This window comes from Episyrphus balteatus, chromosome 3 (assembly GCF_945859705.1).
Source record: "Episyrphus balteatus chromosome 3, idEpiBalt1.1, whole genome shotgun sequence".
Classification (NCBI taxonomy): Eukaryota; Metazoa; Arthropoda; class Insecta; order Diptera; family Syrphidae; genus Episyrphus; species Episyrphus balteatus.
In genome coordinates, this window is record NC_079136.1 from 42727054 (window position 1) to 42754656 (window position 27603).

The following is a 27603-nucleotide window of genomic DNA, read 5'->3' on the forward strand; positions in this document are numbered from 1 at the left end:
AAAGCGGTAAATATGCTGTCCGAAATATGTGGGAACGCTTCCAGGAAACCGGGATTGCAGCAAGGAGACCTGGATCAGGAAGAATTCGAGCCACAACTCATCAAGAAGACCGGTACATTCGAATACCTGAACGGCGAGAGCGTACTGTAACCGCCCGGACCTTACAAACTCAACTCCGGCAGTCACCTGGTACTCAAGTCAGCGATCAAACCATTCGAAATCGACTCCATGAAGATAATCAACGTTCCAGATTGCGCGCTATTCGGATTTACACCGGCCCATCGAGCAGCGCGATTAAGGTACGCCCGTGAGCATTCAAATCAGACCATGGACAACTGGAGGTCTGTACTCTTTACAGACGAATGCAAGATCAAGTTTTTTAGTGATGATAAACGAGTACGCGTATGGAGAAGGCCAGGTGAACGTTTTAGCGAACCGTGTATTCACGGAAGTAACCGATTTGGGGGGCCCAGTGTTATGGTATGGGCTGGAATAAGTTTGCTAGGCAGAACAGAGCTGATAATCCTGGATGAGGGCATCGTTACCGCCGCCAGTTATATTGAAATGGTAATACGACCTGTTGTGATCAAGGGACACGGTAGTGCCCAGCCAAGTTCTCTAGCAACTTTGGCACTTCACCCTTATTTACAGGAAACAACTTAGGCCATTTTCGACCCCCCTCTAACTTCCACACCAAAGATGCCAGAAATTTCAAACCCGCTACATTTATTGAGCTTGTCAAAACCATACTCCTCACAAAATTTCAGCCTTTTACGATGAGTAGTTTCTGAGATATAGGGCTTCAAAAATCGCAAAAACCGTAACTGACTGACTGACTGACTGACTCACTCACTCACTGACAGATCATCAAAATTATGGAGAACTTCCCGTTAACGTAGAAACTTGAAATTTTACACGGTGATAGGGCTTGTGGTGTATACAAAGGGAAAAATCGAAAATTTGAGATTTTCAATTCAGGGGGCGTGGCATCCGCCCATTTCCGCTGAATTATCATCAAATATTATAGAGCACTTCTGATTATCGTAGAATCTTGAAATTTGGTAGAATGGTAGAGATGGTAGTTTATACAAAGGAAAAAATTTAAAATTTAAGAATTTCAGCCAGGGGGCGTGGCATCCGCCCATTTCCGCTGAATTTTCATTAAATATAATAGAGCACTTCTAATTATCGTAGAATCTTGAAATTTGGTAGAATGGTAGATATGGTAGTTTATACAAAGGAAAAAATTTAAAATTTAAGAATTTCAGCCAGGGGGCGTGGCATCCGCCCATTTCCGCTGAATTTTCATTAAATATAAAAGAGCACTTCTGATTATCGTAGAATCTTGAAATTTGGTAGAATGGTAGAGATGGTAGTTTATACAAAGGAAAAAATTTAAAATTTGAGAATTTCAGCCAGGGGGAGTGGCAACCGCCCATTTCCGCTGAATTTTCATTAAATATAAAAGAGCACTTCTGATTATCGTAGAATCTTGAAATTTGGTAGAATGGTAGAGATGGTAGTTTATACAAAGGAAAAAATTTAAAATTTGAGAATTTCAGCCAGGGGGCGTGGCAACCGCCCATTTCCGCTGAATTTTCATTAAATATAAAAGAGCACTTCTGATTATCGTAGAATCTTGAAATCTGGTAGAATGGTAGAGATGGTAGTTTATACAAAGGAAAAAATTTAAAATTTGAGAATTTCAGCCAGGGGGCGTGGCAACCGCCCATTTTCACTGAATTTTCATCAAATATACCTAGAGATTTTCAATTCTACAGCCATACCTTGCAAAAAGTAGTGAAATCACAACATAAACATTACTGTTAAAAAAGGAGCCAAGTTCTCCTATGTTGAAATTATGCTGGCACAAAAAGTACTGAGATGTAAAAGTGTACCAAGTTCTAAAGTTTGGGTTCAAATTCGTATCAATAAAATTTTGATTGTTTACTTGGCAATTTTTGAAATAACTTTAAAAATCGGTAATTAAAAGAAAAATTGTCAAGAGAACAATCAAAATTTTATTGATACGAATTTGAACACAAACTTTAGAACTTGGTACACTTTTACATCTCAGTACTTTTTGTGCCAGCATAATTTCAACATAGGAGAACTTGGCTCCTTTTTTAACAGTAATGTTTTTGTTGTGATCCCATTTTCACAAAAAGTTGGCGATGGGTTTGTTCTTATGCAAGACAATGCTCGCCCACATACGGCCCGTATTACCCAAGCAGCTCTTTCTGACGCCAATATTTCACTTTTGCCGTGGCCAGCAAAAAGCCCAAAACTCAATCCCATTGAGCATTTATGGGATCAGTTAAAAAGAAGCCTAAAAGAAATCCACAGCAGCGTCAACACTAAACAGGAGCTCCAAAAACGCGTTAAAAGCCTGTTGGGAACGCATACCCGAACAAAACGTGAAGCATCTTATCGAGAGCGTACCAGATAGGCTTATACATTACATACGGAGAAGAGGAGGCCCTATGCGCTACTAACCAAAAGAAATCACCGCGAAATCATAACAACAAATAATGAAATGTAAATTTTTCCTTTTCTTTATTTTTTTGTAAGTTTACCTATAAAATGTTTTTTCTGTGTAATTTGAATAAAGAATTTTTTTCAGTATTAAAAATGTGTACATTGTTACTTAATACGACGCTTAAACATAATTACCAAAAAAAAAAAAAAATATAAACACTAATATTTTTCAGATGAGGCACAAAAAACCTAGTGGGCCCTATTTTGTTTTGAGTAGTTTATATAGAGGCGGAAGGAAACTTCACGGATATTCTTCAAATCAGGCTTTGTCTTAGGTAAGAGCCGTAAATTTGGGACTATCATCGGTAACAAAAAATAGTTTTTTTGGTTTGGCATGATCTGATAAAAAAAGTTAGCCTTTTAAAAGGTTTAAAGTTTTCAATTTTTTTTTGTTGAAATGTGGTAAATTCGTTTGATAAATCAATATCAACTTTTTGGCTGCAGTCTAAAATATATCATTTTTATTTGTCAACAATTAACCAGACGCTAATTTAATTTTTACTATCGCGCCCATTAATCTCGGATGCTTCGATTGCATTTTCAACTTTCCCTCTGTTGTCCAAATAGCTACGTGACTATTTTGCAAAAAAAAAAAAAAAAAACTTAACTTCTTCATGTCCCTCTAGTCCAAGTCGAATGCATTTATTTTGTACACAGGTACATACAAAAGAGCTACATTCTTATATTGCTTTTGCTTGGTATCTTTACAACAATTCAACTATCACCGTCTTTAGTTGTCCGTCTATTGCTTAATTACTTGAATTGAAACCTGAGTTGTGAGTTTTTTTGTGTGTTTTTGTTCATAGTTCATACCCGTAAAATTGGGACATTTGCAATAATTGTACCCTCTTCATTCAACAAAATCCTTGATTTTCCAATAAATCCAAAAGAAGATAAAAAAAGGGTACATATTATATGCAATTACAGATATCAGACAGAGAAGAAAACTTTTTTTAAGTCTCATTCATTTTTCATTTATTTCTCATCCAAGAGCATGACTAATAGAAAAAAAAAAATAAAATAAAATCAAGGTAGACAAGATACAATATAACGGGGCACAAATGAAATTACACTCCCGCAGAAACAAAGTTACCTTTCTTCTTTTTGCTAGGTCCCTTTGTGTTGACCAAAGTGGTGACCTGCAAGACGAGCGGCTCGAGCGTCTTCTCCACCGACATTGTCCGGATTTCCAGATTCTTTGGATCCCATTTCATTGCAATTTGTCCAAAATCAGCTAATGTTCCCATTATTTCACTTGTTTTTTTTTTTTTTTCTATTACTTTATTTTATAGATTTTTATTTGATTTTTCACAAAAATTTTCTTTTACACTCGCTGTGTTGAAAAAAAAGGAATATAAGAAATGTCAACGCCTTTTGACAATTGAACAAGAAAGAGTTCACAACTTTTTTTTTTTTTTTCAAATTGAAAATTCTCACTGAAATTGAATACTTTTTGGTATAATTTTATGGAAATTCTTTCAATGAATTTGTTAATTATAAATTTTTATAGAATTTTCTTTGGAAAATGTGAAAATTTTAATGGAAATTGAGTAATTTTCGCGGAGGTGAAAAAAATCGCGACACGACAAAAAGTTCACAGTAGATGTTTTTTTCTGCTTTAACAAATATGGCGTCGTCTAGGAGTTATACTAGCTATCTCTTTCGTTCATGTTTGTTGATGTGAATAAAATGGAAATGAAGTGGAATGAAAATGAATTATTTTTTTTTGTAGAGGTTTATCTAGATGGCAGGAGATGGCGCTTATAAGTAGCTGTTAAATATTTGAAAATGATTGATTTTCTGTAGGGATTTTTTTTTTTTACACGAGTTAAATCTCAACGTTGAAATTACTTATTGCTAATGTTAATCTTACCAATAAGTTCAAATTTTTCAAAAATGGCGTTAACAACAATCTCTGAAGCATTTAATGCTAAGCATTATGTGAGAAAATCTGAAATGGGTGCGTTTTGTTTTTGGCAGTAAGAATAAAGGAAGGATGGAGGCCATGAATGCTATTTTCTTTCAAGCATACAGTAGGGGAAAGTAGTTGAACCAAATTAGTGAAAGAAATATATTTTCTTCATTCAGAAAGCTTTATAATACAGTAAAATAAGGAGAAAAAAGGGGTACCCGACAAACAATTTTGGTTCTATAAAGCTTTACAGATGCAACTGTTGCTTCTGTAAAGCATTATAAAAGCAAAATTGCTAGTAGGGTAAATCTCGGAATGAATGTTAGTAGAAATTTTTTTTGCTCAATATCTTCCTTTTGCCATTCTATAACATATCTTAAAAGTCTAGACAAATCTCATGTCCGCTTGTCGCGATTTCAAGGTCAAATCGCGAAATGGAGATTTTCAAAATTAGCAAAAATAGGCTATGGTATTATATACACATATGATACATGATTTCAAGGTATTTTTTAATTTTGATTCCAAAAAAATTAAAATCAAGACAATCTGACGTCTCTGGAAAAAGTTATACTTGTTTTTCATCTGTCAACTCATATTATTATAACAGTTGCAAACTTACTGCCGAAAAACCCTTAAAAATTATGGTAGATGAACCAAATTTTGCATGAAGATTTTAGAATCCATCATTATTAAAAATCAAAACAATCCATTACAAAAAATATATATACCTACGAAATAATGGTATTTATTGATGGAGGAGCAAATTTTAGGATATGCACTAAAGAAGATTCTTGTTCATCTTAGGAATAAGTGCAAATAGGCTAATTTTTTCATTTTAATCTTTGTTTGGATATTCTTTAACTACCCTCAAAAATCTAAAAAAAACTCATGTCCGCAAGTCCTAATTTTCTTGGTTTGAAAATAAGGTGCAGATTTTAAAAAATTGGAAAACTACACTTCAGATATTTGTGTCAGATCAACATGAATAAGGTGCATTACTTTTCAGGGATGGTCAGGTTGACTTGTTTGTGAGCTTTGTTGGAATTAGTGTCAAAAAATACCTTTAAATCATGTCGCTTATGTTGGTATACATATACAAATTTAAATTTTTCTTATTAATTGTCTTGATTTTAGAGTTTTTGGAATCAGCATTGAAAAATACCTTGAAATCATGTATCATATGTGTATATACTACCATAGCCTATTTTTGCTAATTTTGAAAATCTCCATTTGTGGATATGACCTTGAAATCGCGACAAGCGGACATGAGATTTTTCTAGACTTTTGAGATATGTTATAGAATGGCAAAAGGAAGATATTGAGCAAAAAAAATTTCTACTAACATTCATTCCGAGGTTAAACCCTTATTTAACTGGATTATTAAGAAAAAAGCTATTTTTAATAAAGGAGAATGGGCATTTTGGACGTTGAGCGGCCATTAATGAAATTGGTATCAAATGAAAGAGCTATAGCTTAGGAAAAACTTTTACATTAGAAGTTACGCTGTATTGCTTTAAGAATGCAAGATATTGCAATATTAGTATTGTTAATGCATCGTTTTATGTGTGAAAGAAAAATTAAATTATAATCTTATTTTAAATACATATATAATATGAAGCTCTGTCATTTTCCCTGACCCCGAAGACATTGATCTTGAAAATCCAATCAATAGAACTCATAATACAAGATTTTTAAGACAACCACTTTTGTTTTTGTTCGACAGTTTTTTGAACAACAAAACTCTAAAAATAGGCTTGAAATTGTTGTTTAAAAAAGCTAATAGTTTGGGTTCTAATGGTTGGATATTCAAAATTAAGGTCTTCAGAGTCAGGGAAAATGACAGAATATCATAATATGCACTTAAAATACATATTAAAATTATAACATGGAGACAATCTGCATAAAGTGTTAAATGCAAAAATGCATTTTTTTCCGTTTCTGCAGTACGTCACAAGGATAAAACTTTTGCAAAACATATGTAAGACGTAATAACATCATAAAATAAGAAATTCATTAATGGCCCCGTAACGTCCACGTTCCATACAAATTTGCCCATTCTCCTTTATACTTTTGCATTTAAAGAAATGAAATAGGTGCTTTTGAGGATTTTTTTTCAAACAAAGAATCTCTTGTAAAAAAATTAATTTAAAAAAATCTATTTTACCATGTTTATTCCATTTTTCATTGAAAACTAGTTTAGTAAATTTGTAAAAATGTAAAAAGTCATGTTTTTACTTGGGATATAGGTAGGGGAGAGTGGGGCACATTTGAGCACTTTTTGCTTTCGCCACTGCTTGAACGAAATATGTTCTTTTTGTTGATCTGTAAAGTTTACTAACATTGAACAGTAACATTGAACTTCGATTTCAAAGAACATTTGGTTAGTTAAACAAATTATTTATATTGAATTTTGATGTTTTAAAAATGTAGGCTCTTATATTCAAAAGTGCCCCATGTATGGGGCTGTTTTGAACATGGAATTGGCACTTTTGAACAGCAGTATTAGTTTCGTTGTAATGAATAAATAATACTTAACTTTTTATTAGTTTTTTAATAAGAACATACAAAAACTCCAAATTGATTATTATATCATATTCAATTAACCAACAAATAATAAAAACTCAGAAAAAATAACGTTAAAATTTAAACTACATGTTGTATTATGTTGTACATATTCCCATTTTTTCTTTAATTTTGCCCACAAATGCAAGTTTCATTATTTTTTTTTATAAGAACATTACGATTAATTAAATAAAACACATTCAAGTGTCCTTAAAATATCTGATACAAACTACTCGGGCGGTTTTGAACATGTTCAGAAGTGCCCCACCATACTTGTTCAAAACTGCCCCAACTGTGTCAACGACATAAAATGTTGAATAAATATTTAACATTATTATATTCATTCAAAAATTCACCGTCAATTAGTTTAAAATTCATTAACCATTAACAAAAATTGTATTGCGTTTTGAAATCACATACCAATTTTTTTTTAAACTCTTACAACTAAAAAACTGAAATAATGCAAAACCACTATAAAAATCACCTTCCAAAAAGTCATTGACATTATTTATGGATATCGGGTTGAGGGGTTCAAATATCGAATTACTTCAAATGTGCCCCGTGTTCAAAACTGCCCTACTCTCCCCTATAGGACAAGTTCGCAAAAAAAAAAACCAACCCGCGAGATGATTAAAATGCACGACTGGGTCGCAAATGCTTGCTCTTGTACTTAAAAGTGTCTTTATCTTAAATATCTAATGAAAATTTAAGATATTGTTAAGTTTCGATAATAAAAAATCAAAATAAAAAAAAAATGGAAAGTTAAAAACATTGCCGACTTTTCACGAGTCTATTTTAGGAGCACGATATGTCGGTCGACTAGGATTTTTCTATGAGGAATGTCACTTTAGTAGCCTGCGACTTACATTCATACGAGCCGAAAAGTCCCCATAAGATCGGAATTCATAGTCGTTACTCGAGTTAAGATTTTTCTCAACTCCAGTAAGTTGAGAACTATTTCAAGCAATCGCTCAAGGGAATTGAAAATAGGGCTGTCACTTGAGTAAAGAAAACTCTTGTCTTGAGGAAAATTTTTCTCAAACTCGAAAATTTGACTGATTTGAATTAACCTGTCATAAAAAAAAAAACATTTTTTTAATAATTCGCACTAGTTCATATCGTATTTGTCCAATATATTCGTCGAATTCGTCGACCCACTCGTACAACTCAAACAAATATTCGCTATTAATTTATTTTATTATAAAATTAGTACAAATTTCAATTGGTTAATAAAAAAAACACAAACGCTCGCCATGACTCTTGCGTTTTAATGTCAACTGACTGAAAAAAAACTTATGCCTTTCCTCAAGTAAAAAAGTCTCCTCAGACGTTCGATGGAGAAAAATTTCGACTCCAGTCATGACTATGAATAAGGATTCGATTGAGCGAATGCTTGAGATATTTCTCAACTTGCGTGACGACTATGAATTCCACCCTAAATTTTTTTTTTTTCTAAAACTTACAAATTGAGAACCTAAAATATGAGAAATACCTGCCTTTAAATTTTGAATAAAATTGGCTTATGCTTTATTAAAATATATAAACCTAAAAAATATGTCAGTTTTTGCAAAAAAACGACAACGCCATATTTTCTTTCCCGTTTTCGAGAAAATTGCAATACCTCGAAAACGGTATATGGGAGATATGCGTTAAAAAATAGATATTAAAAAAAATAAAAAAAAACAGGTCTAGGAAATTACGCAAAAATCATCTGTACCAAGTTTCAAGCAAATTCATCCATCCGTTTAGTCCCTAGCTCGATGTATAGACGAATTTGGCACATATGTATGTAGTTTGTGAGATTCGAGTCGAAATTAAAACTTTATTTTTAGAACCAAAATAAACGGGTCTCTTTCGAAAATGGCTCTAAGGATTTTATTTAATTAATAAAAAAAAGTTTTTGTTGAACAGTGGTTATTAACGATACCTGTCATTAAACCGTTTTCTTCATTTCTGACTTATTCATAAACGATTTAAACAATTTCAACGAATTTTTTTTTTTACAAAAGCGTAGGAAATTGAAAATAAAAAGGAGTAACATTTTTGAAAAACGAAAGAGTTAAAAATCTGTTTTTGATGACGAATTCTTTTCGTAAGTTCTTTTTTTTTAAGCCTAGTACGCAGCTGAAGCGAAACGAAATTTTCCATACAAAAATAGCACAAAGAAATACAAAAACGTAAACGAAAATTTGTTATGCTTTTCATTGCATAGTAACTACTTACCTTTTCTAGAATATTTAGAAAAATTTTAATCATTAATTTGTCACTCACATTTAACTGTCCATGTCATTTTTCTTACTCCAAAAGAGTTTTTTTTTGACTTTGGAGACGTAGACAAATTTTCGCTTCATTAGTATAGGTACTAGGCTTAAATGTTGATCAATTATTTTTTTTTTGATATACCTACTAACTTTTTTTCTGAAAAATATTTAACAATTTGTATTATGTTTTTGAAAAAATATTTTTACTTGCGATATAGGTACTATACATAAGTAGGTATGTCAAGTTATGCATTCGTACAAAAAAAAAAAATTGAGATAACATTTTTCCATGACATTACTATGGCCAAAAAAGTGGGTCCCGGAAGTCCGTCTGTCTGTCTGTCTGTCTGTCTGTCTGTCTGTCTGTCTGTCTGTCTGTCTGTCTGTCTGTCTGTCTGTCTGTCTGTCTGTCTGTCTGTCTGTCTGTCTGTCTGTCTGTCTGTCTGTCTGTCTGTCTGTCTGTCTGTCTGTCTGTCTGTCTGTCTGTCTGTCTGTCTGTCTGTCTGTCTGTCTGTCTGTCTGTCTGTCTGTCTGTCTGTCTGTCTGTCTGTCTGTCTGTCTGTCTGTCTGTCTGTCTGTCTGTCTGTCTGTCTGTCTGTCAGTCTGTCTGTCTGTCAGTCTGTCTGTCAGTCTGTATAAGGAGTTACAGCCTAAACGGATGGACCGATTAATGTCAAACTTGGTATGTAGCGTTATTTGGTGACTCTCCAGAGGGGTTTTTGGAAATAATTTTTTTGGACCAAATACAACGGTACTTGTCATATACCGATTTTAGTAAAATTGAAATATCTCGAAAACGGCTCTAACGATTTTGTTTAAAAAAAATGTTAGTTTTAAGCTAAGGTCTAACTTCCAATGAAAAAATTTTTTTTTTGAAAATCATTATTAACGGTACCTGCCATAGAACCGTTTTTTTTTTTAATCCGATTATCTCCGAAACTGCTTATTCGATTTCAACGAAACTTTTTGTGAAGAAGCATTTATATAATTTAAATATATAAGCCAAAAATAAAATTTTGAAAAAAAATAATTTTTGGATTTTTAAAAAAATTTTGAATTTTTTTTTTTGAAAAATCAAATTTTCGAAAACGGGACATTGAATTTTTTTGAAATTTTGTTTTTAGATGTTGATTAGTGATTTCTACAGAATGGCATACCAATTTTATTTTAAAACTTTTTTTCCAAAAAATTATTTATACAAAATTAGTTTTTTAAAAAACGGCTCTAACGATTTTATCATATCAAAACTGCATACTTGTTTTGGAGGGCAATTTGATTTCAGATTTTATTTTATTTTTTTTTTTTAAACGAATTTTATTTTTGTTTTCTTAAAAATTTAAGCAACTATAACTCTAAGAGCAAGTTCGTGCGACCTTGTCGTGGTGCATTTTATTTTTAAATGGCTTCAAAAATTAAAAAAAAAAAATAGAAATTTTTTTTTCCATAGTAAATATAATGGAATGCTTTTTTTTAAACTATTTCAAAAGATGGTTTTGTTGATTTAAAACTTTTTTTTTAAACTTTAAAAATCATAAACCCGACAAATTGTGAAAAAAATTTGTCTTCATGGTTTCGCTTTTCGCGTTTTGGTTTCTTGGGTGAAATTTAGTCTGGAACTGAGATATAAAAGTGTACTAAAGTTTGAAAACTTTGCTAAGTAAACCATCAAAATTTAATTGATAAAATTCGTTTTTGAAGAATGGATTTCCCAAATAATAATTTATTTATTTTTTTTTTTCAAGCTTTACAGAAAAATATGGCAAGCTTTAAAGAAGAAAAATTGTTAGTTGAGGTGTAAGTGTTCTTTTTAATATTTTTAAAAATGTGTTTAAAAATATGTTGAAAAAAGACATACAAAAAAAACATTTTTGAAATATGTTTTTCCTTTGGGTCAAGTTATAATACAAAGAGTAAGCAGAAAATTTCCGATGCCTTTAAAGTGCATAATGTACATACGTTCGGAGCATTTTTTTGAGAGTAAGCAAATAGTATCTTTCGGTATTGGACCATCGCTATCAATAAGCCAAAGCGGAAAGACTGCAAAGGTACGAAATGCTTTTTCTTCAAGCTTGAAAATCAAGTCACCGTTCTAATGTAAAATCTGTGTTAGCATGTTACAAAGAAGCTTTTACCATCCATAGACAAGGCGGTATTACTCTAGGAGGTCTGAATTTATATAAAGAAATGAGACACAACCAGAAAAGACATGGAAAAATACCTCTCTAAGTAAAAAACACATTGAAAGCCAATACCAAAAGAAAAAGAAAAACACAAATATAATTTCAGTTAAAGTAATAATTTATTCACTTTGTATAAAATATTAATTTTTTTTTATATAAGATTTTCTTTCCAACAATATAATTTTTTATTCTTAAAAACAACTACCACAAAATACAATATAGTAATTTTATTTATTTTTTTTTTTTTTAATTTCATAACCACTAAAACAAAAAATAAACTGGAATTTTTAAACTGGAATTTGTTACACTGTTTTTGTTTGTTATTTTTTTTGTTTGTTTTAACATTAAATAGCAGTTTTTTGCTTTTAAGGAATATCCATTTAAGTATTTTTTTTTAATTTTATTTCTTTGTATTTTGTTCAACTGTTGCATTCATTATTGCTAATATTATTCAGTCTTATTAAGATAATAGTTTTTAATATTAATTTAAAAAATATAAAAAAATTAAAACTAAACAAACACAAAAAAATATATATATAATAATTTTAATATTTATATAGCCTTTATAATAAATCATATGTGAAAAAGATTTCTATTAAATCATAAATTTAAAACAAAATTCTGTCTAGTAATTTTCTTTTTTTTTACATCAACAAAATAAACCTACTTATTAACAAAAATGAGAAATTATTAAATCGGCTAAATATTAAAAATATTTATATAAAAAAATTAATAACAAAAATTATTCTATGAGATAAAAAAATATTAAGTCAAATTTATATATAAATTAATCTATGAGATTTTTAAGTTTCCAAAATTTTGAGAGATATTTATAATTATTTCCAAAACCCCGAAGCCATTAACCATATTTATAGTTTTAAAATTAAACTTTTTTTTAACTCCCACTCTTCTTCAATAGGTTTTGAAAAATAACAAAAAATAAAAAAGATTGTGCATGTTTTTTGAGATACTTAGAAATTTTCTAAAAACTAATATTGAGATTTTTCATTGGAAAATATATACGATTTATCCACTGTTTTTTCTTAATGTGAAGACCAGAGGGAAACCTTTGCAGGGAAGTGCTACACACGCTGGAGTTGTTTGAATTTGATTCAGATCATTTGAATGCAGGTTATAACGTTGAAGAATATTCGCCAACAATATAAAGCCGAATCCTCGAACTAGATTTTGTCCAATACATGTCCTCTTTCCAATGCTAAATGGCAGGAAATGTGGAATGTTCTTTTTGAGTCGGGTCTGTTGTTGTTGTGAAGTTTCTGTTTTGAGTTCATTTTCATTCTTTTCAATATCAACTCCTGAGTCTGAAGATTCTGAATTCTTTCGTTTGCTTGAAGATATCGGTGGTGGTGGAATCTTTTCTACAAATCTTTCAGGATTGAACTTTTCAGGTTTGTCCCAGTATTTTGGACTTGTGTTGAGTTCGTAGTTGTTGATGAAAACTACAGTTCCTGCTGTGACTCCATAGCCAGAAACAACTGAATCTTCTGTGGCAACATGTGGCACGATTGGTGACGAACAGTAGCGAAGAGTTTCATAGATCGTTGCCATTGTATAAGGCATGATTTCCATATCCATAAAATTCACACATCGCTTTCCTTCAGTGATCCTATCAACTTCTTCTTGAATTCTCACTCCAACTTCAGGATTTCTTACAACATAAGCAATAGCCAACATAACCAAATTTCCCACAGCCGAGTGTCCACCCAAAAAGTCTTCCAACATAAATATAATCGTATCCCTTGAAACATTCTTATCTTCAGCTAAACTCTTCAATAAAGCATCAGTAAAATCACGCTCTGGTTCATCCAAATCAATATTCTGCTCACGATCATTGATAACACGTTCAAGAATAAATTTCCTTATACCAGTTGACCAGTTGGTAACTTTTTGTAAATGTTTCTTATAAAATGGAGCTAACCAGGGTAAAAAATCAACAGCATAACCCTGATTGATCTCCCAAAAGATCTCATCGAACCACCAAACGATCTTTTGAAATTCAACATCTTCATAATCGAATCGGACTGAACACATGTATTGGCTAAACATATTGGCACAAGTTTGTTGAATTGTTTGTTTGATTTCGATTTCTTGACCTGGAATTATACGTTTGTCCAATGTATCCATGAATTCTTGAATTTCAATACAACCGACATCGTTCATTTTGGAAAAATAGGAAGAAGCATCGCGGGGAGAGCAGTGACGACGGGCGAGATTACGACGTTTTTGTTGTAGTTGAGACCAATCGCATAGAGCAAGAGCTGTAAGTAAAAAATTAAGGCAATAAGGAATTAGTCAGAAGAGAAAAAGAAGGTTTTGGTTTGAAATTTGGTTAAGTTAGTTTAAGTTTGATATTGATGGTTTGATGATTTTTAAACGATGCCAACTTGTTGCAATTATACACGCAAGTTGCAAGAGACTCAAAAAGATCTTGATGATAATAATTCTAGAGAAACAACAGGGTTTTTAAAAGCTGTAGTAAGATAATTTTGATGTTGAATTCTTAAATAGGCTTTATACATTTTACCACAAACTTGCGCCTGAATGGCTAAACCATGCTAAAAAAATAAATGTATGCAAAGAACGTATGAAATTGTAGTGTAATCAGAATAAAAAGTAGGTTTTTTAGTTACATAAGTTTATTGTGAATGAGTTGTACATTTAATTTATAAGAAAGTAAGTTATCTTTTCCATACTTTTCAGCCGTTCATTATGAAAGTGAACTTAGCCAGTGTTTAAACGTAATGCTAACATAAAATTAATTATAATTTAATAAATCTGAAATCAAAATTGCTGTAAATTGTTTCAAGACAAAATTACCATTAAATCGTTACAATGAAATTATCAGGTCAGTTTATCTTGAAACAATGCAAAAAGTGACTTAGTCGACTTTCATAATCAAGCAAGGGCACCTTTGTTTATCGGACTTAGAGTAATTTAATAAACACAAGAGTAATTTAAATAAATTGCACGACTGGGGTCGCACGTACTTGCTCTTATGGTAAAAGTTACTCTAATGTTAAAGTTTTTTATTGAACAAAATTAGGGAAAATTTGACATTTTTCACGGAATTTCGTTAGTGGTGCAAAAAAAATAAAATCCGTTTTTATAAATAATAAAATACCGTTTTAAATGATCTTTTACAAAAAACAAAGTATGCCATTTTATTTCTAGTATAAAAAGGAATTTTTAGAAAAAAATTTTCGAAAATCGTTAGAGCCGTTTTTTAAAAAAATAATTTTTTATATATAAAAATTTTCTAACATTTTTCAAAAAAAAAGTTGATATGCAATTTTGAATAAATAATTAATTTACACATAAAAACAAAATTTCAAATTTTTTCACCAACTCGTTTCCAAAAAATTGATTTTTCAAAAAAAAATTTTGAAATATTTTTTAAAAATCCAAAAATGTGGTTTTTGAAAAATTTTAAATTTTTTTAAATAATGATTGATTAAACGTTTCTGTATTAAAAATTTGGTCGAAATCTGTTATGTCGTTTATGAGAAATTCATAAATCAAAAAAACCGTTCTATGGCAGGTACCGTTGATAACGGTACAAAAAATATTTTTTTTATTGTCAAAGAAGGCTCTTATCTGTAACAGTAAGCAGAAAAATTTTAATCAAAATCGTTAGAGCCGTTTTTGAAATAAATCAACTTTTCTGTTTCCGTTATATGACAGGTACCGTTAGTTTTGGTCCTAAAAAAAAACTTCAATTTCTCCTCTAGGGAATCACTCAAAACTGTTAACTACCAAGTTTAAAGAAAATCCCTTCAGTAGTTTAGGATGTAGCTCGAGGTTCTTACAGACAGACAGACGGACAGACAGACAGACAGACAGACAGAATTGCCGGACCCACTTTTTTGGCATTCTCCATCATCGTAATGTCATGTAAAATTGTTATCTCGAGTTCGATTTTTTTTACGAATCCTAAACTTGCCCTATAGTACCTATATCGCAAGTAAAAATGGATATTATTTTATCTCAGCTTGAAGTTTAAAAATGAAGGATTGCAACATTGCAACATTGATAGCCCAAATGTTTATTTTCAACAGGGTTTCAATTACCTACAAAGGAAAATTCATAGGTATTATTCCATCAAAAAAAAAATATTTATTTTTTCAAATATAAAATCCAAAAAATTTGTTCCTTTTTAAAAGAAGAAGATTTAAACAAAATTGATTTTGATCTCAAAATAAATTTGTATCAATCGAAACTAAAGATGACTTGACATTAAAAAGCCATATAATTCGTTCTTGAAATGGAAAATAATTTCAAATACAATTAAGCTCCAAAACAAAAATTACGCCAATTGATTTCTTCCATCAAGATCCATTTAAAGAGCCAACAAATTCGAAATTGTTGAATTTCGTAAAAAATTATAAAAATTGAGATAAAAAACTAAATTTTAAAATATTAAAAAAAAAAAAGTTTATGTACATATTCGCCAATGATGTAATTATTAACATCTTAAATCAAAGTCAAAATCTTAAATCAAAATTAAAAAAAAAATCACCAATCTGTTTCCAAAAGTTTGATTTTTCAACAATATTTAATATTCTTTTTTAAACAAAAAAAAAAAATGTTTTGGATTTAAATTTAAGCTTTTGTGTTCAATAATTCTTCGAAAGTAATCTTGTCATTTGTGAGATAGTCGAAATTAATAAAATGCACGACTGGGGTCGCACGTACTTGCTCTTGCAGTTGAAAACACTTTTATGATTTTAAGAGCTGCCTCTATATAAAATTAAAGAAATTTTGTTGATGTTGTTGAAGAGCCGATATTTAGGGCAACATTTTGTTAAATGAAAAAAAATGTTTTTTTATTTGACTTTTTTTGAAAAAAATAAAAATGCAGTTTTATTGCAATTGCTTTGAATATTACGTTTGTAAAGTTTAATCAAAATCGTTAGAGCCGTTTTCGAGTTATTTGGTAAAATTTGAAAAAATTGTATGGGAGGTACACTTTTTTGACTTTTTTGAGAAAAACTAAAAATGCAGTTTTGTTGCAATTGCTTTAGATATTACGCTTGCAAAGTTAAATCAAAATCTTTAGAGATATTTTCGAGTTATTTGGTTTGAATTGAAAAATTTGTATGGGAGGTACCCTTTCTAAGCGAGATATAAAAAAAAAAACAAAAAAAAACCAACTTTCAAAATTCCATAAAAATCATCTGTACTAAATTTAAAGAAAATCCGTCCACCCGTTTAGGCTGTGGAAATGTGTACAGATTCACGAACGGAATTGCGAGACCCACTTTTTTGGAATTCTCCATCATCGTAATGTTGGTTTTGATTAAAACCTCAAATTTTTTTTTCGACATGAAACCAATACTTGCCCTATAGAGCAAGTAAAAAAGAATGATTTTTTTGAAATAAAAAAAAACGGAACTTGTCTGAATGAACAGGAATGTTTGCTATGAAATGGTATTAACCAATTGTTAGAAAAATTGTACTTTTCCAAAATTGTATTATTTATGGCATATACCGAAATTTTCTATTAAAAAGATTTAAACTATTCCCTAAAGGATTAACACACACAAAAATTGTCAGAAAACAGTTACAGTACATAAAAATGTAAAAATAATTTCAAGGCATCAAATTTTCCTTCAAATCTTCATATCCGTTGAGTTTTAGTACTCGCTAGAATAAAGGGTGAGTATCCGATTAATAAACAGATTATCTTATCAATAAATTGTAGGTACGGTTAACTGGACTTTATAGCTAAGTTATCTATTAATTTTTATCAAAACCTACAAAAATATTTTCTTAGATCATTTGTTGATTTTTTTTTTTGTAATACTAACTAAAATTATTACAAATATTTTTTAGCAAAGAGCTTAAAAAAATTTAAGTTGTAAACAAGCAAACATAGTGCAAGATTTAAAAGCATTTTTATCAACAAAAAAAAAAAAACGAACAAACAAAATTTTAATTTTATTCAATATCTTGACTGTAATTTAAAGTCAAATTAATTTTCCGTGTAAGAATGCAATGTATTAAAATTACCAAAAAGTTCAAATCACGACTTGAAACTACACAAAAAATATTTAACATTTGATTAAAATTTTGTAAAAAAAGACGATTATTTTTAACTACTATTAAACACTTGTTGCTCATGAAAAAAAAACATTAAATCTACAAATTCATCAAACTACATTTGCAATTAAATCAAATACAAAAAAAAAAATGGATCACTTCTCCTACTCAAATTACTGTCCGCATTTTGAATTTAAAACCTTTAGCTTATCAAAGCAAATTTTTACTCACGCATTTTTTTTTCCCTCAAAAAAAAAAAAAAAAAAAAAAAAATAAAGAACAAACAAAAGTTATACCTACGCAAATAATGCGAACACAAACAAAATCCACCAATATCAAACTGAACTTACGCAGCAAAATTTTTTAAACAAAACTGATTTTTTTTTTTCAAATTTTTAATTTAAGTAATTTTTTTGTTTGTTTCTTCTACTTACAATTATTTCTATCTCCACCAAATAATTTATGATAACGCAAAAAATCAGGACGTCCACCGAAAAATTTTCCATTTTGATTCAATACTTCTCGAATCAATTCCAAATTATTTACAACAAAACACCGAGTTGTTCCCAAAGTCAAAGTATAAGCATCACCATATTCTTTAGCAATAGCAGTGAATCCTTCAAAAGGAACTTTATATTTGCCCAATTTTGCCAAATTGCCTAATATTGGCCATGGTACTGGTCCAGGTGCTTGTTTATATTCCCGTGTTATTGTTTCACTATTTTTCTGTTGTTGACCCAATTGACTTGTGATACTATGTCCTTTGCCATAATGTGTTGTTGTAACTCGGGCTTTGCGAAAACATTCATAAATCACTTTTAAATATGCACCAAATGATATTATCACAATGATAAAAATTAAAATGTCAAAAACTGCCACTTCCATTATAATGAGTTAAAAAGATTCTCTTCACTTTTTGAGTTATAGAAGCAATTGGTTAGAATTATAGAAATTGTTTGATAGAACTTGACACTTTTTTTTCTTCTTTATACGAGGAGCAAGATAGCGCACTTGACTGATTCTTATAAAGTCGTATTATCGTTTGAAAAGAATATTATGTTCGGGTTCCAGCTCGAAGCGCAGCCAACACCAAACTATTTATCGTCTGAAGCAGAATAATTGGCAGACAGGCAGACAGATAGACTGGTGGGGCTTGAAGGTTCTTCGGTTCGGTTCGCCGTGTGCCTTTTTCAAGTTACCAAAAATTCTTAACTGAGCACTTTTGATTCTATGCGATGGCTTTTATAGGTGGGAGAACAAACCAGGCACACTTTGCCTCATTATTCTTCAGAGGTACTCTATACACCAGTACCTCTATACACGGCGAGGTGGTGGCGATAAAAAATGAAAATATATGGAAAAATAAAATAAAAAAAAAAAGAATGATGTTGATGACGACAACACTCTGAAGCCTGATGGGCTGGTGGCCCAGAGTCTCAGAATCAGAGTCAGAACCTTAGAAACATACAGAAGCTTAAAAAAAAAGAGAACCAATGACGAATGTGAATATAGGGAGCAAAAGAAAATCAGCAAAAAAAGTATCTTTCTTCATTAACAACAACAACAACAACAACAAATTGAAGTAAGCAATCCAATCCGAATCCCTTGGATTGACCAGTGACCAGTTTTATTATTTGTTTGCTATCACTGTTCACTACGTCTATATCCAGAGCTCAGTTCTTGAGATACTTTTTTCTTCTTCTTTTTCTTCTATTTGATTTGATGATTTCTCGTGCTTCCTTTTTTTCCCAGTGCATTGAGCGAGTTATAATCGAGGTGTAAATAGAAGATATGTTTTGATAGTACACACGTTCCGGAGTGTATTATTACACAATAATACGCGTATAGTGTACCTGGTTTGCTGGTTGCGGCATGTTTTAGTAGATACGCGAGTATCTCAAATAAACATTTACATTTCCTTGATGTTGCTAGTGGATGATAGATAGTGATATAGAGATGATGTGCAAGTCAGTAGTTCTTGTGTGTTTGGAATTATTTAGAATCATATTCTTAGAAGATAGCATGTTCTAAGTCTAAAATCCATCCATCCATAGATACTTAGAAATGCTTAGATACAATAGTTTTACTAGGCTGCGGGATGTGTTGTTTTTTTTTTCTTCAATTTGAGCTTAGTACATATGTTGTGTGATGTCTGGATAGGGATGGGTGGTTTTTTGATTATGGAATAGAAAAAAATTGTGATTATCATTCAGAAAAAAAAAAACATAATCACTTTGAAGTTCTTGCATTTAAGGTGACCATATTTTTAATATATGTTGAATAAAGTATAATATTTAAACAATATAAAATAAAATAAATTAAGAGCTAAAGCTTAACCCTATATATGTCAAATAAGTATATTTTAAATTAAAAACATGTAAATACTTGCCTGGTATTATTATAAAACACGTATTTAAAAAAAATTAATAAGTACCTATTTTTATTTTTTAATTAATTTTTTAAAGATTTTAGACATTTTTTAGAAATCAAAATAAAAAGAGTGGGAGCGTATCGGAATCCCGCTTTTTAAAATCCCGTTTTTCGAAAATCCCGAAAAAAAAGTTTCAAAATCCCGTTTACTAAAATACCGCTTTTTTAAATCCCGTTTTCTGAAATCCCGCATTTTAAAATCCCGTCAAATCCCGAAAATCCCGATTTTTTTTTACAAAATACATGCTTAATTCACAAATAAAAAAATCATGAGAAATAGACAAAAAATTAGTAAAACTGATTTTTTGCCAACACACAATATATGCCTTCAACACATAATGAAAACGGTATTTCTTTTATAAAAACATAAAATGATTAAAGCCTTAAATTGAGTTCACAAGTATAAGAAATTTCATTTATTTAAATATCAAAATTGTTGAAATGCATCCAAATATAAGTTGAAATATATTTAAATGAAATTTCTTTTGATTATGTAGTGTGTACTTAATTTAAGGTGTTGTGATCATTTTATGTTATTATTAATCTATGGGATTATCACGATTTGATTGTTCTTCTGAAACTTTAAAGTAAATATTAGTTTGTTAATTGATTTCTTTTTAGTATCACATTCCTTACTTTTTCTAATTTTTTTTTATTTTTGTTAAAGGTTTTAATTAAATGCGTTTAGAACAATGTCTCATTTTTTAATTTGTTTTTGAATCCGGATCGCGCGATTTTTTAAAATAAAACAACTAGTTTTGCTTGCATAATCCGGATAATAAAAAACGGGATTATAAAAATCGGGATTTTAAAAAGCGGGATTATAAAAAGCGGGATAATGAAAAACGGGATTTTAAAAGCGGGATTTAAAAAAACGGGAATATAAAAAGCGGGATATCGAACCCAACCCAAAAAGAGTAAAATGCTGTTTTCAAGTTAAAAAATGCAAAAATTCAAACTACAAACTATTTAATATTTACTTTTAGACACTTTCCAAAAGTCGAATAATCATTTTTATCAAAAAAAAAAAAAAACAAAACCGACTTCCATGGGTCGAAACTAGGTTTTATGGTTTTTCTTATAGTTTCTATGGCCAGAACTGGATGAAATTAAAATGGGACCAGCTTTCCTATACAAAAAAAAATTATCAAAATTGGTTCACTCAGTTCAAAGTTATGAGGTAACAAACATTAAAAACAAACAAAAAATACACTCGAATTGAATACATCCTCTTTTTTTCGAAGTCGGTAAAAAGAAAAACTTGTAAGTTAAGAGAGAAAAAATATATTATCTGAATATCTTATTTTTGTAGGGGTGGGTAAAAATTTTCAAGAAAATCAAACTCAATATTTTGGAGTATTTCGATAAAATAGTATTTGAAAATTAAGTTATTAAGGACAAAAGAAATTTACAAGCTTCGTCTGTTTTTTTGTTGGACTTTGTTTTTGGTTTGTCACACAAAATTTCACATGGTAATATAAAGGGTTAAGGGCAAGTAATTCATCTCTCTATTAAAGAGTACAGTAAATTATGTTCAAGAGTGGCAAAATATTATTAAAATGATAGTTTTTCATTTTTCATCGGGAAGAAAATATTTTAAACAATCTCGATTGGAGAGCACACCTTATTTTAAACGATTTTTTTTTTCAATCTTTCTGATGTTTTTCATTTTATAGTTTTTTTTTTTTTTATAGTTTCAGACTTTGGTACTTTTGATGATTTGGAACATAAAAGAGTTATTAATATTGTTTGCATTTTTAAAATACCTAGCAATTTGTTTATTCTTTAATAAATTGTTTTCTATTTAAAAGATCAAATGTAGAAAGATTTCTAATTGGTTCCGTTAAAGATTTCTACTACTTCTTCAACGAATATAAACCATTTATTTTAATATGCAGTCCCCCTGATTTAATGAAGAATTGTATAATGGGAAAGACCTTTTTTTCCTCGAAGGTTGCAAAAAGAGCAGAGGAATGGTATATCATTCCTTTGGGACCTGAAGTTGAGAGGCAACAATTCACCTAGTTTTGAAAATAGGTAAATGGTTTCGTTCTAATATACAGTGGTTGAGCTGGTTGTATACTTGGTGACTCAAACAATAAGCGGCTTCTCCCAGAAATAACCATACATTTTCGCATCCAATTTTAGCAGCATGTTATTCAGTTCTATTCTCTAAGTAGGTACCTCGATGCCTTATAAACAGCTGAACCCTTTGCTCCTTACAAATCTCTTGCCACTTCGCGACAAAGTAGTTTTTCTTCTAAGCAGAAAAAGTAGCACGATTTTAGGCAGCAATTCTTTTTAAAGTTGAACAGTTTTCAGATCATAATTTAGGTGTAATCTTACTTACGTAATCCATATAATTGTGGTACTAGTCGGATGTCTGAAGATGTGCTTTATAAACTATCATTTCAATTTTTCAACTTCTTTAAAGCTCGATACCTGATTTCCAAACACAAAATTTTTTGCACAGTTGCCTCGAAGATCTTGTACTTGGCTTTGAGTGCAACTTCTTTTCTATATAACACAATTTTCCAAGTGCAAATTAGAGCAATTTTGGATTATTCTCTCAACTTTTCTTGTAGGTGCAGACTGAAAGTTGGAGTCAGAGTTCTTCCAATATATCGATACATTTAACCACCTCTATAGACCAATTTTATTCACTTATTTTTTTTTTTTTTCACTAAACTAAAGGATATACAAAATGGTGAAAAAACGACTGGTAACCCTTTCTCTATACAATTAACTGATCTGTTAATTGTTTTGTATAATATGTGTTTTCTGTTTTGTTTTGATTAATTTTTTTTTTCTTGTAAATTTTAATTTCTTGCACGAAACTTCTGTTTCGCATTGGTATTTTCATTTTCACTCTCCACTTTTATAGCAAGTTGAGCTGTTTTGATTTATACAAACAAAAGAATACTTAAATCTTTATTAAAAATAAAAAATAAAAAAAAAAAAAAAAACAAGAAAATAATTGCAATAAAATGGCAGAAGTTAGGTTAGGAGCGTAGATAAAAAAAGTGTTTTTCTATTTGTAAATATTATGGCTTGCATCTTTGAACATGGTTGGTTGATTTTCTATTCCTTCTTCTAATTCTGGAAAAGTGGAAAATCTTGAATCTACTTGTTAAGCTGGATATTGTACAAGATAATAAATGACATTGTATGAGATTTATATAAATATTTATGTTGTACTATGTGCTGTGATTCCTGATGCGTTATTGAATGTTTTATGTACATAGACGCATAAATTTATTTTATACAGATAATTCATTGATATCTATTTGTTCATTTAATATTGAAGAAATGGTAGGATTAATGCATAATTATTATTTTTGTTGTTACCTGAGTATTAATACAAAATGTAATGTTCGTTTGTGCTGAACCAAAAATATTCAAAACTCTTTTCATGTTTCCTTTCAAACTTTGAAATAATATTCCGCTTACATGCCGCTAGGTTTTTATAATCAAGCGTGAAATATGTTTCTTTCTATAGTTGAAGTGCCATCCTCATCCTCCTATTATTTTTTATTAGCATTCCTCTTGAGGAATTGAAGTTTAAGAGATCAAAAAAATGTAACAAAATTTTCAAATTAGATTTTTGAAAATCACAATATATAGACATTTGCAATTTTCGTTCAGTGTAGATTTATTAACTTACAAAAAATAAAATTTAGATAGTGACCACATGTATTCTTAAAATTATTTGAATGAATTATTGTTAAAATAACAGTTTTTAATTAAAAGTCACTCGGGCGTATGAGTAATATTTTAAATAATTTTTATGTAAATTGATTTATAATTGAATTTTTGTTCCGAGTATAGTCACACTAATGGGTGGTTTCTTAAGTACATTATATTGTCTTAATTTGTTTTTGTAATAAGTAACGCAGTTGTTTAGTTTTTCGATGGATTTGTGTAAAAACTATCATTAATATAAAAATTTCATTCAAAACAACACTCCATATGTTAATTTATTATAAGCAATGTTTTTTTCTAAAACTCAGTAGTTACTCATGCTAAAAAATGTTTGATTATAATTAATTGTCTTATTCGTTAACACTTTTTTCTCTTTTTGTCACAAGGTGTTGGTTTGTAAGGGCAGTAACTTTTGCAGGAGAAGAAATAATTGAAATTGGTAAATACCCTTTTGCTGTAAGTTGATTTTATCTTGCTTTAAAGTTTTTTCAGGGGATGTTTTGGATTCATAAAAAAAGTCAAACATATTAAAGTCATACTCGATATGATAGAATATAGTACAAAAAGGTTTGTCTTGTATTAAAAGCATTCATTCAGCATTTTTACCTTTAACATCTAAAATTTCACATTCAGACTTTCGTTCAAAGCTCTATTGATCAACTCTTTTTTATAAATGCACTTTGGAAGTGTATATTAATTTTGTATATGAGAAAAAAATATTTTTTGTTTTTTCAAAAAAAAAAACTAAAAGAATATTATAAAATTTAAAAATTACCTAAAAAAAAACAAAAGATTTAAAAAAATAAATAAACAACTTATTTTTTTCAAAAAAAAAAAAAAAAACAATTAATAAAAAAAAACAAAAATATTTTTTTTTTTTTCATAAAAAAGTAAACAATTTTTTTTTTAAATGAAGACGAATTGAATACTTCCTCCTTTTTGGAAGTCGGTAAAAAAAGTAAACAATTTTTTTTTTCAAAAAAAAAAAACAATTAAAAAAAAAAATTTTTTTTTCAAAAAAAATAAATAATTTTTTTTTAATTTTTTTTTTTTAAATAAATTGTTTTGCCAAAAACCATAAATCTTAAAATCTCTATCTCCAGCATAACAGCAATTTCATGCGACAAAGTCGTCTATATTATTTCATGTACACTTTACTGCGATTCTTATCCATTATAAGTTCATTTGAGATGTTGGTGCTGTTCTTTAAAATAAAATTTACATATTTTTTTGCTATCCAAAGTTCATTGCCTATAGGATTTGGCAAACCTTATTCCATATTTATCATCAAATGTGGGGAGTAAAGAAATACAAAAAAACCCTATTTTTATATGATGTAATAAATTTTTTCAAAATCCAGGAAAGTAAACGTCTCTCCAGATTTATTGGACATAATTTGAATTTTTTTTTTTTTTAATACAAAAACACGTATGAGTAAAAAAATAAGTGTGAAGACACTTAAGAAAAGAAAAAAAAAATCAATATGAAAATGAACTTTTAAGACAGGTGTTACGATATACCGTTCTTTTGCTTATTTTTATCTACGCGTTGCTAACCGAAGTGATGCTTATATTTTTTTTTTTATTCGTACAATCGCAAATGATCAGCATTTCATTAAATATTAAGTTTCATGAAATGATTCTGCTCAACGAATTTTTAATAACTTTCACTGAACAAAACTTTAAAAATAAAAAAATGTATAGGTATTTGGGTTTTAGGGGTTTTTGGATAACGAAGTAAAAGCCTTGTCATTGTCATAAATTTTAATCATTCTGACTGATTCTTGAATTTTTTTCAAATTAGAAATGTTTTTTTTTTTTTTTTGAAAATATTGGTCAGTTGAATAATGAATCGAAATTTGTTAAAAATTTATCTGTTTGTCGGCTACCACAATCTGGTTGGTTTTCGAGATATAGATGATAAAAAACAGCCTCAATAGATCGCTATGGTTTTATAAGACGCTTATTCAAATTTCAAGTGACAAATAGTTATCAGATTTGGAATAAAAAAAATTTGAGCATTTTTTGTTGAATTTAAATTAAAATGAGATGCTAAATCCAGAATGACCTTGAATCGAATTCTCAAATTAAAATTCGTTAACAGAACCTTCAAAGAATTATTCATTCACTCTAAAATATACTTAGTGCCATCAAAATGAATGGAAGTGTTATTATTCCTCTTGAGTATTCTTATTTTAATATTTTCTAGACAACAACTCTCCCTAAAATTGACATACATATAGGTTTAATTTCAAATAATTACCTACCTGTCTATCTAAAAAAAACTACAACTACTACTGCGCAAATACATTAGAATTTATAAATTTGTCACACTTTAAAGAAAATAAAGTTCACTCTTTAATCTTAGTGCGTGTTCAGCTAAAAAAAAGAACTTTTTTTTTTGTTCCTTAATTTATTATTCTTCACCTGAGTAGGCCATAGATATAATTTTAAGTTCTAGTTCTAGACTCTAGACTCTAGAGTAGTAAAACAATCTTTAATCGAAGAGACCAAGAAACGCGGAAGGTTTTTTAATTCAATGGATCATGGATGTTATAACACTTTTATTTGTGCGTAAACTTTGATTCGTCACTCGCTTGTCGCGTGGGGAAAATTACATTTTATTAACTTGATACTAACCGTTTGTTTTTCATTTTCTTATTGCTCAACATATTTTATTGCAAAGTAAAAGGATTGGAATACCAAATAGAATTTTATCATTTTATATTTATTGTAATTATCTTTTGAGTAGGTAGTATATGAGATGTAATTTCTAGAGATACTCCTGATAGATGTCTTCTTAATTTTTTCTCAGTGAGCCTTAGACTCTTAACGAAAACTGCTGAAAATGCAAGAATTTATTTTTCCTCGTGGAAAAGTACGTGAGCCTCATACAATATGTAGGTACTTAATCAGGCCTACGTTGCTTTGCAGCCAAAATGCACTAAGGGCCAATTTATTGAGCCTCCATTAAATTTTGAAATTTATCGTTTTAGTTAACAGCGTTGTTAACTATTGACGCCTTTAAGTATACCTACATCATTAAAAAATTCATTTAATTCACTCTACTTTAGTTAAAGTCTTTACTTTTAATGGAAACTTTAAATTTAAAACTCCATTAAAAATATCCTAGGGATTTTTTAGTTTTTGAAAAATAAAACTGTCAAAAGCAGAAATTTGTCAAATCAAATTTTTTTGAATTTGAAAATTTGAAGATTTTAATTAAAAACAATATATGAAAAAACATAAAAACTAAGGCGCGTATTTTTTTGGAGCTGAAAACACAAGACAAATTCCCACAGACAAGAGTCGCGATATACAAAAGTGTTCTGAAATGTTCTGAGATGATTATATAATGCAGCACCTCAACCCTGATTGGTTTCACTAGTAGTTTTTTGTTTTTAAGTGGAGAAGATAAATCTAGGAGATCTAGTTCTATATGTGCCTTTCTGAGCTAAGAAATGCATTTTCTTAGAATTTTCTTCTATTAAAAATCTAAAATGAAGTGTTGTCTCTCCCCTCTAAAATATCAATGAAAGAATTTCTGATGAGTTGCAGTCATTTTATATATGCATTACTTATTTATGGAATAAATACATTTACATACATACATATTAGGGTGTCCCTTATTTTGCAAATGGCTGAATTTAAATACGCATACGGGCTCAAAAGTTTCGCAATAAATAAAAAAAAATATTCCCAAAGTTTCAAGTCCCTATCTCAATGCTAAGTGGACGCGACTTAATTTTTAATATTTCCATACAAAATATCGATAAATTACAGGTAGTTTTGAAGTGGTTTACTCAAAAATTCGGTAAAACTGTAAAAGTTGATAGAAAATTTTGAAAATTTGCAAATATCTTCAGCACTATAAGGAGTATACGAAAAAATTATTTATTTTTTTAAATAATGCTGAGTCAGTAAAAAGTAGGTAACCGTTAATAACACTGTTCTTATGA

At 29.6% G+C, this 27603-nt stretch overlaps 3 protein-coding genes across 7 annotated transcripts in view; 1 reads left to right on the forward strand and 2 right to left on the reverse strand.

Annotated features, from left to right (window-relative positions):
- The window catches only part of LOC129915659 (catenin alpha), a 36921-nt gene extending 32798 nt beyond the window's left edge, over positions 1-4123 (reverse strand). The window contains exon 1 of one of the 4 annotated variants that reach the window (XM_055995308.1): positions 3632-4123. In XM_055995308.1, the coding sequence (XP_055851283.1) occupies positions 3632-3785 (154 nt within the window). In that variant the 5' untranslated portion in view covers positions 3786-4123. The remainder of the gene's footprint in view (positions 1-3631) is intronic. The other 3 variants (XM_055995309.1, XM_055995310.1, XM_055995311.1) reach the window with 3 other exon arrangements.
- LOC129915667 (cholesterol 7-desaturase nvd) overlaps positions 1-27603 on the forward strand; it is a 101994-nt gene that overhangs the window by 15537 nt on the left and 58854 nt on the right. The window lies entirely within an intron of this gene.
- On the reverse strand, positions 12237-18715 carry LOC129915665 (cytochrome P450 307a1-like). Its single transcript, XM_055995318.1, has 2 exons — positions 17948-18715; positions 12237-13732 (listed from the first exon to the last, which is right to left on the reverse strand). Exons 1-2 carry the CDS (start codon positions 18396-18398, stop codon positions 12480-12482), a joined length of 1704 nt encoding a protein of 567 aa, XP_055851293.1. The 5' UTR covers positions 18399-18715; the 3' UTR covers positions 12237-12479.